Source organism: Crocodylus siamensis, chromosome 4, assembly GCF_052110815.1.
Source record: "Crocodylus siamensis isolate JL-2025a chromosome 4, ASM5211081v1, whole genome shotgun sequence".
Classification (NCBI taxonomy): Eukaryota; Metazoa; Chordata; order Crocodylia; family Crocodylidae; genus Crocodylus; species Crocodylus siamensis.
This window is the reverse complement of record NC_143398.1, coordinates 179607537-179620523: the sequence shown is the minus strand read 5'-3', so window position 1 is coordinate 179620523 and position 12987 is coordinate 179607537. Positions and strand designations below refer to the sequence as shown.

General features: G+C 37.9%; 1 protein-coding gene across 6 annotated transcripts in view; it reads left to right on the top strand.

Annotated features, from left to right (window-relative positions):
* The window catches only part of COL6A3 (collagen type VI alpha 3 chain), a 120390-nt gene that overhangs the window by 39780 nt on the left and 67623 nt on the right, over positions 1-12987 (top strand). For 5 of the 6 annotated variants that reach the window (XM_090045006.1, XM_090045005.1, XM_090045004.1 and 2 more), the window contains 3 exons: positions 4074-4676; positions 8357-8956; positions 10496-11062. In XM_090045006.1, the coding sequence (XP_089901132.1) occupies positions 4074-4676; positions 8357-8956; positions 10496-11062 (1770 nt within the window). The remainder of the gene's footprint in view (positions 1-4073; positions 4677-8356; positions 8957-10495; positions 11063-12987) is intronic. The other variant, XM_090045009.1, reaches the window with a different exon arrangement.

Sequence of the window (12987 nt, the reverse complement as noted above, 5' to 3'; positions counted from 1 at the left end):
ATTTTATGGCTCATACACTAGGACTGTCTGGTATTGTAATTTTAAAATGCTTTAATTAAGTTAAAATCACTAACAGAAGATTTTCATAATAGACACTATATGAGCAGTACTGTCAAAGGCCACTGCATTGAGTCAATCTTGCAAAGTCCATGCATCCATTTAGCCAACAATTCTGTATGGACAAATATCTGTTTTGTCCATACAGTTACTGAAATGAAATGCATAAATAGCTATGAATCCAAAAGCCATTGTGCAATTTTGTTAACTGCATTCAGTTTACCAGCTTGATTGGCATTGAGGTATTTAACTCCAAATGTTTTCATTAGTTCCTTCTGACTGTTTTATATTATTAGACCCTCATAGGTATAACTGAGAGCAAAATTTGACCTACTGTGTTATCATACCCATTTGGGTGTCTAACTACCCTACATGAAACATTTTCAAAATTTAATCAGAGCACAGAATCTTTATTTAGATTAAAACATCCATTTCAAAACCCATTAACGTCTTTGAGAAGGCCCTACCCACTATTGACTACAGTGGGTTTCAGATCATGCTGTGTTAATGGGTTGGTTATCCCTTCATAGAAAGGCTGGAAGATTGGGATCTTAGTTTGGAATTAATTTCTTTTTCTTTGAGCATTTGTACTTTATAGCTTTTTAACCTTTCTCAGTCACAGAAATCACTCAGTATGCTGGGGGAAGGGGCACAGTTTGTTCTGTTTGGACCTGTATAACTTCAACTCACAGAACAATCAATTTGAAGAAAATATCTGTCTGCACCAACATAAAATAGCTAGTATCTAATTGATAAGGTACAGAGCTGGCTTCTGTGGAAGTTAAATTTGGAAGGGAACTGAAATTCTTCAAGGGTCTGGGAAGAGGTTCAGTATAAACGAATAATTGCTAATATGTGAAAAACTCAGTTGTTGACAGTTTATAAGCTGGACAATGGAAGCATATGCAAGACTGTGACTGGAGTATGTGCCTGGATGGGGAAAGTAAAAACCTCCATGTTCTTTTATGTGGGTTGCATAGATTTGGGGTCCTGGGGCATAAAAATAAGGCTATTCTTGGCTTTTGCCTCATACATAGGACAAGTTGTGCAGTCCTTACTCAGTTATTAATTGATGCTTCCACTGGAAACCTTGAGGCTTTTAGATATTTTGTCTGAGAAAGGAATGAAGGGCACACTTCAGTTCTCTATTCAAAGCCAGAGTAAAGTCAGGCTTGCCCAGGAGATCTCTGAAGAGTTCATAGAAATCAGCTCTTCACTCTCCTGTTGGAGTATTTGTTACTGCCTCTCATAAGCAATAATAATTACCTTCCCAACATGAACCATTTTCAGACCTCTTCCTGAACCTTTCAGTGGAATATCCTAGTCATGGCCAGGCCCCAGTTTCTCTCTCTTTTCCCTTCCTCACACCCCAATTCATGAAGTCACAGAAAGAAATAGTACAACTCTGGGCTCTGTAGTGCAACAGAGAGTGCTGAGTCTCTATAATAGGCTTTTCACAATCTGCATATGCAGCAAAATGCAAGGCAGTTCCAACTATTTGGGAGCCTCTGGTTCTTCTCAAAATGTAGCTGTGAAAATGGGATCTTGTCTCATGACAGCATCAAACTCTAAAGTTATTTTAAAGTTTTTTACTAGCTAGCTGTGCTGCTGTTAATATACCGCTATACTTTCTTATCTAAGACTCAATGGCTGTGTCTACATGAGGCACTACTGTGCAGTGGTTACTGCACATTTATTTAGTACTTGTTTATACTTGAGTTACTGCAGTCGTACCGGCAATCACCATTTTTGTGCCACTAATGCACAGTAGTCTAATACTACTGCACAGTAGCGTCGTATCATGGTTTTTGCCAGGCGACGCTACCGCGCAGTAATATACGGCTACTGCACAGTCAGAGTCCTGTGTAGATGTTCCCAGTGTCGATATGAAAGGCCATGCCATTCTCTTTTAGATAAGCTAAAATATAAAAAAACTGGGCAAGATTTTAAAAACTAACTTGTGATTCCAGGTGCCTCATTTTTTTGGATGACCTATTTGAGACATTGTAAAGGAGTCTCATTTTTAGTTGTTAAGGAAATCAGCATCTCAAGTTGTGCACCCAAAATAAGGCAATCAAAGTAACTCATCACTTCTGAATGTTGTGGCCGTTTTAGGATGATAATAATACCTGGAAAAAAATTGATTGCTTTTCATTTGTGTTTAATGTCATCCAAAGAAACCAAGAAATTAAGATCATTATAAAAAAAGTGTAAATTGAAGCTGAATATGAAAACCATGAATATAGTGCTTTTTCTTCAATCCTATAATATGTTGATTTTTCACTTATTATGAAATTTATGAAAGTCATGTGAAGGCTGCCCAATATTCAGCTGTCCAGATACATTTTAAATTTGTCGATAAACTTCCCAAATAACATTTATGCCAAAGGTTTTTCATTGTTTTCCTCATCTGATCTATATTTTCTGCTGATATATATTTGCATACCTCACTTGAAATTATGCCTATACTTTAGCAGAGAGAATTTGGGCTTCCAGTTAAGCCTTATCTAATGTCATTTGAAATCCATGTAGTGATTCCCATTTTTGTGTTGGAGTTGAGGTAGACTGTTGGTATTTTTTTAATTTGGCCAAAAAATGCACAGCATTTTTCATAGATTTCATAGACATTAAGGCTGGAAGGGACCTCGGGAGATCATGGAGTCCAGCTCCCTGCCCCTGGGGCAGGAAGCCAGGTGGTGTCAAAGGATCCCAGCAAGATAAACGTCCAAATGTCTCTTAAAGGAGTCCAGAATAGGTGCTTGCATCACCTGTCTGTTTCAGGCCTTGAGGGCTTGGACAGTAAAGAAGTTTTTCCTTATGTCCAGCCTAAAATGGTCTTGGAGAAGTTTGTGACTGTTTGACCTTTTCATCCTTTGGGGCACTCTGGTGAATAGGTGTTCCCCTAGATCCTGATGTACACCCTATATATACTTGTAGGTAGCCACCAGGTCCCCTCTGAGCCTGTGCTTTTCCAGGCTGAAGAGTCCCATACCTCTCAGCCTCTCATCATAAGGCCTGTTTTCCTGCCCTCTGATCATCATATTGTCAAATGCAAAAAACCCCCTTGTGTTAATAATTATTTATAATGCCATGATTGTGTTTTCTCATAAAGTTAAGTATTTTAATATTATCAATACTTATTTATCTATTTTCTCCTTTAAACGGTGTATTGGTTTTTGCCCTGTCTTCCTTCAAGTTCACCAGGGAACTGAAAATCTAGTGTTCTTTCTGCTTCTTTCATCATCATCTGTAATAAAAGATTTAAAGTGCAGAGATGTAAATAAAAGTGACAATTGTTTTAGTAATATAGGAGCCATAATTAAAGCCACTCTACTTCTCTATAACTGGGTTGGCTGTGCTGAACAAAGAGAGGTAGTAACTTGTATTTGTTAGCTAAGGAAATGTATAGGACATGAAGACACACAGGGAACAGGTACACAGAATTTGTGGGAACTGTTCTTTTCTTGTTTCCGTAAGCATAACCTATTTTATCCACATGGGAGTAGATCCCCAGCTGGGGTCAATCAGCATGACTCCACTGAACCCAATGTTGCTATACTACCCTGTGTTAACTGATGATCTTGCTCACAGAGACTATGCACTTCTAAAATGAAGCTTTTTCATCTGTGTCATGCGTGTTAGAATACCTTTTAAAATGTAGCATTGTGTTATAATTAACTTATGAATTTTTTCTAACGTTCTGCTTTTTAGAAAGGGATAATGTTACAATAAGTCAAATGATAATGGAATTGAGTGCAATGTACATTAGAAAAAAGGAAATATGTTCTGAAAAGAGGCTGTTTAAAATGTAAGTGAGTGAGGGTCATGATACAAAATGAAAGTATGAAGAAGAGACACTGAAAATAACAATAAAACTTACTTCTAGGAGATAAGAGGTCACATAGGATGTTGCCTCATTGATTTCAGCTTTATTGTTCACATTGGTATAAGCACTGTTTATTGAATTATTTCAATGATGAGATGTGTATATTATATGTATATATGGTTACTTGCAGTTATTGACGTAAACAAGAAGGACATAGTCTTCCTGATAGATGGCACAACTGCAATGGGAAGCACCCATTTTTCTGCAGTCCGTGATTTCATTGCCAAAATCGTCCAAAGGCTGGAAATTGGACCAGACCTCATCCAAGTAGCTGTGGCACAATACGCAGATACTGTAAGACCAGAATTCCATTTTAATGCTCATCAGTCCAAAAAAGAGGTCTCTTCTGCTGTGAGGAAAATAAAATTAATGGGTGGTTCAACACTCAATACTGGTTCGGCCTTGGACTTTGTTAGAAACAACTTCTTCATCAGTTCTACAGGGTGTAGGATTGATGAAGGTGTTTTGCCTATGCTAGTCCTTGTTACGAATGGCAAATCCAAAGATGGTATTACCCAACCTGCAGCAGAGATGAAAAGGAGCAGGATAATGGTTCTTACCATTGGATCCAAAAATGCAGACAAGTTGGAGCTTCAAGAAATTGCCTATGAGCCGGAACTTGTGTTCACTGCAGATGAATTCCGTGTCCAAAGCCTGCAAGGCATTCTTCCTAGAGTGCTGACACCTCTAAAAACACTCTCTGGAGCAATAATCATTCAAGAAATACCATCAGGTGAGCATGCTTTTTTAAACAAAGTAGATGCCTCTGACTTAGTTTGTATTCCTTATTGTACACAGGTAGAGCTACTGAAGAATCCATAATGAATAATTCAGAGCTGGTAAATTTGGCCACTTTTTCCATTTGCAAAATGATTGTGGAAAGATTAATATATTTGCTCTTTATTTTTTCATTAATTTTTGTCAGAAATATTTAAATGTTTAACATTGATGTATATGCTTTAGTGGTTTGTTGCTTAAGTACTGAGGTATTGTTTCTTTCTTCTGATTAGCTAATTAGCAACTTTTGAATTCTATCAGCAAATATAGTTGGAAATTCAGTTTTGGAGGATACTTGATTTTAGTGAAAGTAATGTGCTTGTAGTAATACAGCTAGACCATTGAGATTTTTAGTGAAAGAAAATCTGACAAGTCTGTGCACATTGTTGAGTTCAAAATCACCCTCAGACCCAAAAAAAATTTGCAGACCTTTTTCTACATCATTCACTTAGTTCTAGTGCAGAGTGGAATTTAGGACTATTCTGTTTATTTTTTCTATTTCGTGTGTAATTAATAATATCAATTGAAGTCAATGGATACTTTATATTGAATCTTTCCATTGACTTGAGTAGCTTTTAGTTAAAAACTATACACAAATGTCTTCTATTTTACCATGTATTTTAAAAGATGGTTTTATCTGCTGAAAGATTTTGAGCTACAGTTTCTCAGGGTTTCTTAGTGAGGGAAACATATCAGACTGCAGTTGTGTCATTATAAAATATAAATGATCTCATTCTGAATTGCATTCCCTAGGAACATTAGAGAAACTGAGCCTCTTCCAGCTGCCATTCAGTTCAATAGAGAGGCTTCCATTGATTTATATAGTCAGGGTCACATTATTTTTCAGTTTCTCCAAGCTACTGAAATTATAAATTAGGGTGCAGGGAATTTCTGCTGTTTTAAGGATTCTTTCAAAACTCAGTGCAATGATCTATATAGAGGGCTGTAGGTTGTAGCTATGGTGGTCTAAGGACATAGGCAGACAAAGTTCTTTGGGTGAATCTGATACCTTTTATTAGACCAACTTAAATAGCTGGAAAAAAATGGAAAATTCTATATGGAAGGCTGACATTTTAAAATAAATTCACCAATATTTGTCCTTAATTAAGATGAATATCACGGAATAGTCTATCATTTAATAAGCTATTTCAAAATGTGTTTTCTGCTAATACAGTGTTGCATGGCTACGTATCAAACCTGACATTTTTATTTCTATATATAAATTAAAAATGTCCTCATTCTTTAAAATGTTATACACACTGCTTCTCTTTTTGTCTGTTTCTCTTTCTCTCTTATACAGTACAGATAGCCATAAGCACACTCTGTAGGCAAGTAAGTCTTCCTCTGCAACAGCCCATTGCTAATTATTACCACTCAGTGGGCATGTTGACATGTGCGTTAATGCACTGTAATTATCACGTATTCAGTTGAGCACCTATAATAACAAGTATTAACGCACCATAATTGGCACCACTGCACAGTAGTGCTGGCATATGTTTTTTACTAATTCTACTGCACATTAGCGCATTAACACAGCTTTCACTGTGACATGCTAATGCACAGTGGAATTAGTCTACTGGGCTTCTAGCATCTTGTGTAGATGCGCCCAGTGTGACATTTCAAGTGATACACTTCCATTTGTTTATCTGAAAATATTAGCCCAGATTGCAACTATTATCATAGTATAGATTAGAAATATAGACAACAGATCTACTCATTGTTATTTGCCAGAAATCATTACCCTCCAAAGGGTCCAACATTTCTCTTTCATTTTTAATGCATTATTACTGTAGTGAATATAAGGTAAGGGATAGTGATCCTGATAGTCAATAAGCAAACTTGGAAAATGTACAGTTGTTAAGCATTGTCCTTGACAAAAGAGGATTAAAGTAACAAGACTATGTATACACGCATTTGTACCATATATATGTGAAAGGGGCATCACACTGATGAATGACATGGATATCTATTAAATCTTATGGCAGATGATAAATAATTTGTCACCTCCAGTGTAATTTATCATATATCTATGACCTCATGTCCTGCCCATTAATCCATTATCTGGGGCCTTACACTAACATTTGAGATCCTTCAGGAGCTTCAAACTTCTGATGTATTTTTTTACACCAGCTACAAGAAAAGATTTGATTCCTTCCCTTCCTCATCCCTGTAAAATGGATTCTCCCCCAACAAAATGATCCAAGCTTAAGTCCCTGATTCACTCCTGGAACAGTTACAGCTTTTCAGTACATAGAAATATCATGCTTTTCAGTTTGGTAGTATAAGTCCTTTAAGAACTACAAGTGGAAGCTCTCTGATTTTGGAAAAGGGAGATTCCAAGGTGAAATCCTGAGCCCTACTGAAGACAATAGGATTTTTATTATTGACCTCCACGTGGTCAGGATTTTATTATAAACCGGCCAATGGGATTTAGCATGGACTTCAAGCTCTGTGAAGGAGCTTAAATACTACTATAACATTGTGATACTTTGCTTCAGATCCTGTAGTTGTGCATCTCTTTAGGCAAAAGGACCCAACAGCTGATGTAGGGGGAATGTTCTGCTAGCATTGAATTAGTATCATGGCTTTTAAGCCTGCATTTTTGTGCTAAAAGGGGCTATGGGTGCATCCAGGTTCTGTGTGAAATGATTAAGCAAAAAAATGACTCTAGGTGTAGGATTATTTTGTATGTAAGGAAGACTCAGCCAAATGTTGAGCATTCCTTCTGCTTAGGTAATTGCTGACAGAAAAATGCTTATTTCCAAATCTGCAGCAAGGGACAGTTTGGATGTAACAGTATCTTACATAGTCACCTCCATATGGTCATGTGCCAGTGAAATTTATTTAAAGTGACCACTCAAAATTGGTTACTTAACAGTAGTAGTCTTCTATGGAAAGTAGAGCCAAATTGTACTCTGTGGGCTAGATTCTGCTCCCAGATGCACATTATACGTCTGAAGTAACTCTCCTGAAAACAGTGGAGTTCCTTTAGACTTTGAGAGGAGGATTTGGTTCACTATACTTGAGTCTGCCTTTTTGGCTTCCTCAAGGAATAGAAAAGTGGCTGATGAGGCTGGTTCCTGGCATTGGTTCATTTGTCAGTGCCTGATAGAAGAGGGTTTTTTCAGGTGCTGCAGGGTTAACTTTTTCGATAAGGCTCCAGTGATGTTCACAAAGTATTATTAGATAGTATCTGCCTTCTACCAGGGTAAATTTGAATAAGTATAGAAGCAGCTCCTCAGTGGGTATATAAATTGATACTGATCCACTGAAGTCGGTGAAACCAATTTATATTTGCTAAGGATCTGGCCCACTGTGCCAAGAGAAAAGGAAGTCCTTAGTTTTTTGCAGTGGATAAAATTGCCTCTGAAGCATCAGAGACTAGACTCCATTACTAAACCTTGGCTATTAAAATACTTGTTATAGAATGATTCAAGCAACAAAATGTCTAATAACTTTCACTGTTATTCTTGCTGTTTATTTCTTGGACACTGTTTCATTTCTTGCTTGCTCTCCCTTCTCCCCCATCTCTCTAACAAGGTATGCATGTGTGTACAGTATATACTGTATGCACACATGAAAATGTCTGTTACGTTTTCTATGATGTCTCATGTTATTTTCTGTGCTCTACTGCAGTTCAAGTAAACAAAAGGGATATCATCTTTCTTTTGGATGGATCACTCAACGTTGGAAATGCCAACTTCCCATTTGTGCGTGACTTTGTTTTGAAACTAGTTAACTACCTTGATGTTGGAATTGACAATATACGAATCGGCCTAATACAATTTAGTGACACTCCCAGAACTGAATTCTTTTTAAACACATACCTAACCAAATCAGATATAATTAATCGCCTGGGCCAGTTGAAGCCCAAGGGAGGTTCAGTGTTGAACACTGGATCTGCATTAGACTTTGTGCTTTTAAAACACTTCACTGAAGCAGGTGGGAGCAGGATAGATGAACAAGTTCCACAGATCCTAGTCCTGGTTACAGCAGGGCAATCTGCTGATGCATACTTGGATGCTTCCAATGCATTGGCTCGGGCCGGAGTGCTAACTTTTTGTGTTGGAGTTAGGAATGCTGATAAGGCAGAACTTGAGCAGATCGCATTTAATCCAAGAATGGTATATTTTACGGATGATTTCAGTTCTCTGGCAGCTTTACCACAGGAATTAATTAAACCTTTAACAACATATGTTAGTGGAGGTGTACAAGAAGTTCCACTCACTCCATCAGGTAATATCTACCTTTCTTCAAGTTGACTTAATATTGGTCTTTTTTCTCTTGATTCTTTGCTTTAAATGTACTACAAACTTCTTTTTTTTCCAAGGTCTTGAACCAGCAAAGCACTTAAATCTACACTTAACTTTAAGCAGTGGCTATGCCCATTGAATCCTTAAGTTCATTGAAGTCAAATTTAACATGTTTAAAGTTCAGCACATTTTTAAGTGCTTCACTGGATCAGGACCAAAAGAGACATCAGAGTGACTCTTTGACCACTGTACCAAATATTCTGTCCACTTATGCTATGAGTCTTTTTGTCTTTCTTTTTATTTTTTGATAATGTGGAATATACTGACATCTACTTAATGTGCTTGTATATATAGCAGCTCACACAGAGGGAATGGTTATAGGTAAATTAAGTGGAATTATTAAGATAGTACCATTCAGGATAGATGAATGAAAACAAAACCAAAGCATGTAAGTCTGGAATCTACTTATTTCCATTTGGCACAGCTCCCTTTCCTCCCCCCAGTAGTAGTGGGTTGGCATGGCTGTAGCTGAGGGCAAAATCTTACTCCCAGAATAATTTAATGAGTTAAAAAGTCATTGAGACCTTTTGACATATCTGGGAGGGTTAACCTGATTTAAACAGGTATTTTCTCAACAATTGTTTTATTCTGGTTCTGACCACTAGGAGACATTAAAAAGACTAGGATCAGTTAGCGATGGAAAGGAGACAATTAAAAGCAACGTGGCAGATGGATATCAAATCCTCCCAATAAAATAGGTGAAAGGTTCCCATATATAATTCATGTATGGATTTTAAAGGCCCTTTCCTCAGCCGTTTCTCTGAGGTCATGGTGGGAGAGTGGAGTGAATTACAGCAGTCCTTTAAAGGGTGCAGCTCACTTCCTTGCTTGAGCCTGGTCATCTACTGGGGGAGTTGGGCAGGGAAATCAAGCCTAGTGCCTGCACAATTCTGCTAGGTCCATGTTCACTTGATCACAGTGAGCAATACATTGTACTTAAAACTCAGACCAAAACTCTAAGTAGAGCCAAGGAAGTCTGTGAGAAGGGGTTCTTTTTCTCTATTCCCTATTTAGCTAAATAAATCAAGGGCACTGTCAAGCTCTTTTAGCACTGAGATATTTCAGGAGAGGAAAACCACTCATATACTTTATACCATATTTTCTTGAATGCAACACTCATCTTTCCCAAAACCCGGTTGTAGAAAGTTGGACTGTGCAATATAGGGAAGAAATACAGTTAGAACACTTTTTGCTGCTTCCTGGGCAAAAGTGAAAGTAACTCTGCACTCAGTTCCCGTAGGGAACACAACAGTGAGCAGGCTCAGCTCATTAGCTCAGCTCTCTTACTACAAAGAAAGATCTTTTGTCTTCATTCTGAATTTCAAAAACAGGGTGCATATGGTATATGAGAAAATATGGTATATTAATATTCTGCTCCTTTAAAGAAAAGTTGCTCTGATGAAATTCAAAAGGAGAAAAAGCCTTCATATTCTTATTTCCTTTTATTTTGAATTCATTCTAGAAAGCAAGAAAGATATTTTATTCATGATTGATGGTTCAGCCAACCTATTGGGTCACTTCCCTACAGTCCGAGACTTTGTGTACAGAATTATTTCTGACCTCAATGTGAGTCCAGATGCCATCCGAGTTGCTGTAGCTCAGTTCAGTGACAATGTCCAAGTTGAGTTCAACTTCAGTGAGTTGCCATCGAAGCAAGACATGCTTCTGAAAGTTAAACGGATGAAGATAAAAACTGGGAAGCAACTGAACATAGGTTCTGCACTGGATTACGCAGTGAGGAACCTGCTTGTGAAGAACGCTGGGAGCAGGATTGAAGAAGGAGTTCCTCAGTTTTTGGTCCTACTTGCTGCTGGGAAATCAACTGATAGTGTGGAAGATGCAGCGGAGGCCCTGAAACGAGCTGGTGTTGTCACTTTTATTATCAAAGCCAGGACTGCAGAGCAAGTAGAACTTGAAAGGATAGTTTACGCTCCACAGTTTATTCTGCCTGTGGATGCCCTTTCTAAAATTGGAGAAATTCAGTCAAACATAGTAAACCTATTGAGAACCATACAGTATCAACCAACAGGTACAGAGATGCCATTTCCTTTGTTTCTAAAATGCTGAATTAGATGTCTTTTAGATGACTGAAAAATTGTAGTAGACAACACTTGTAAATTAACATTATATACATAATGATGTTTTGTGGTCTTTATTTAAAACTCACTGAAGTCAGTGGAAAGACTCCCAGTGATTGGATTAGGCATATGATTTAAATCAAGACCAATGTATTTGAAATGATTTTAAAAAATGCCATTGCATTGCATGTTACTGACGTGCAGGCTTAACTTTAAACACAAATAATCACACTGAAGTAAAAGCCTGTCTTACAATAATAGGCAGACTTTGTCCTCAAAATCTTAAGTAGCTTTCAGGGTTTTGGTTGTAGCTGTGTTGGTCTAAGAACATAGGCAGACAAGGTTCTTTGAGTAGACATGATATCTTTCATTAGACCGACTGAGGAGATGGAAAAAAGTTCTAGGCAAGCTTTTGGGGCCCAGTGCCCTTTTGTCAGGCATAGGGAGACTCTGATGGTCTGAGACTGCAAGGAATGAAAGATGCTAAAAGTGTGGCAGGATGTCAGTTAAAATGTAAATAGGTAGAAATTCAAAAGACAGAAGGAAAAGCAGGTTGTACTGTGTCATAAATCCATTATCTATATTGAGTCCATGATTTTTTTTATACCCAGTAGATTTATGAAGCGAAGTTTGTAGGCTCATCTATGAAAGGTGAGAAAGACGAGCTATGAAAAATGAGTCTACTAACTTCACTTCATCAACCTCCTGGATACAAAAAATCATGGACTCAGTATAGACATTGGATTTATGATACATTACTACCTGCCTCACATCTGATTCACCAGATACCTGCCTGACCTAACTTCTTACATTCTTCTTTTCCCCCACCTTTTCTCCCCTCCTCTCCCCTCCCCATCCCTCCTTTTCTGCCTTTTGTCTTCCTCATTTCCAACTAGTTCCTTTTTCATTGAGAGACACTTTTTTACCTTGAATTATTATCACTGCAGTGTTTCTTTTTGGCCTGTCTTCCCCTGCTTTCTTTCCCCTCCCTTCCCTGTTTTACCTTTTCTAATTTCTACCCATTTACGTTTTCACTGATGTCCTGTCACACTTTTAGCTTCTCTTATTCCTGCTTTCCTGATCTCCTACTATTTCTTTTTTTCACAGACAGCCTCTTTTCTACCTTGTATTCTATCACTGCTGTCTTCTTTTGGACTCCAGCCCCCACCTTCTTCCACCTCCCTTATCTGCTTTACCTTTTGTCTTTCTAATTTCTACCCATTTAAATTTTCACTGACATCCTGCCACTGACATCACTGAATCTTCTCTCATTCCTTGCAGTCTCAGACCAGCAGAGACTCACTATGCCTGAAGAATGGCAACTGTGACCAAAAGCTTACCAAGAACTTTTTTCTGAAAAGTTTTGAAAATTTAAAAAAATCGAAATACCAAAATGCTTTTACAAAAAGGTTTTTACTGTTTTCAGTCAGCATCATTTATCGGCAGGTATTTTGTATGCACATGGTATTATTCTTTTCTAAATTAGAGAGACACTCAATGAAAGTTTTTCAACATCTTTGTCCCACCCTCCATAGCTCCATAGAGCATGCTATGCAGAGTGCTAATATAATGTGCTACCTTTCAAGACCTGGATTGCTCCGGGACCTAACCTCTGGTTCCATTACCTCCCATTGAGCATCTCTGCTTGACAGCTGGCATTTCAGAGAAGAAGCAGCAGATGCCTAAGGAGACACCTTACTGATCAAGCACAGCTCTTGTTGCCCATGTAGTGATTATCAGTATACTATATCCACCTGTTTATTAGCCAAGAGTGTTTGACTGATGGTATGTCTATACTGATATTCAGAGTTGCTCTTAAGACATCTCCAACCAACCAGAGCCAAGTGATCTTGTCTCCCTGATCCATACTGTACAC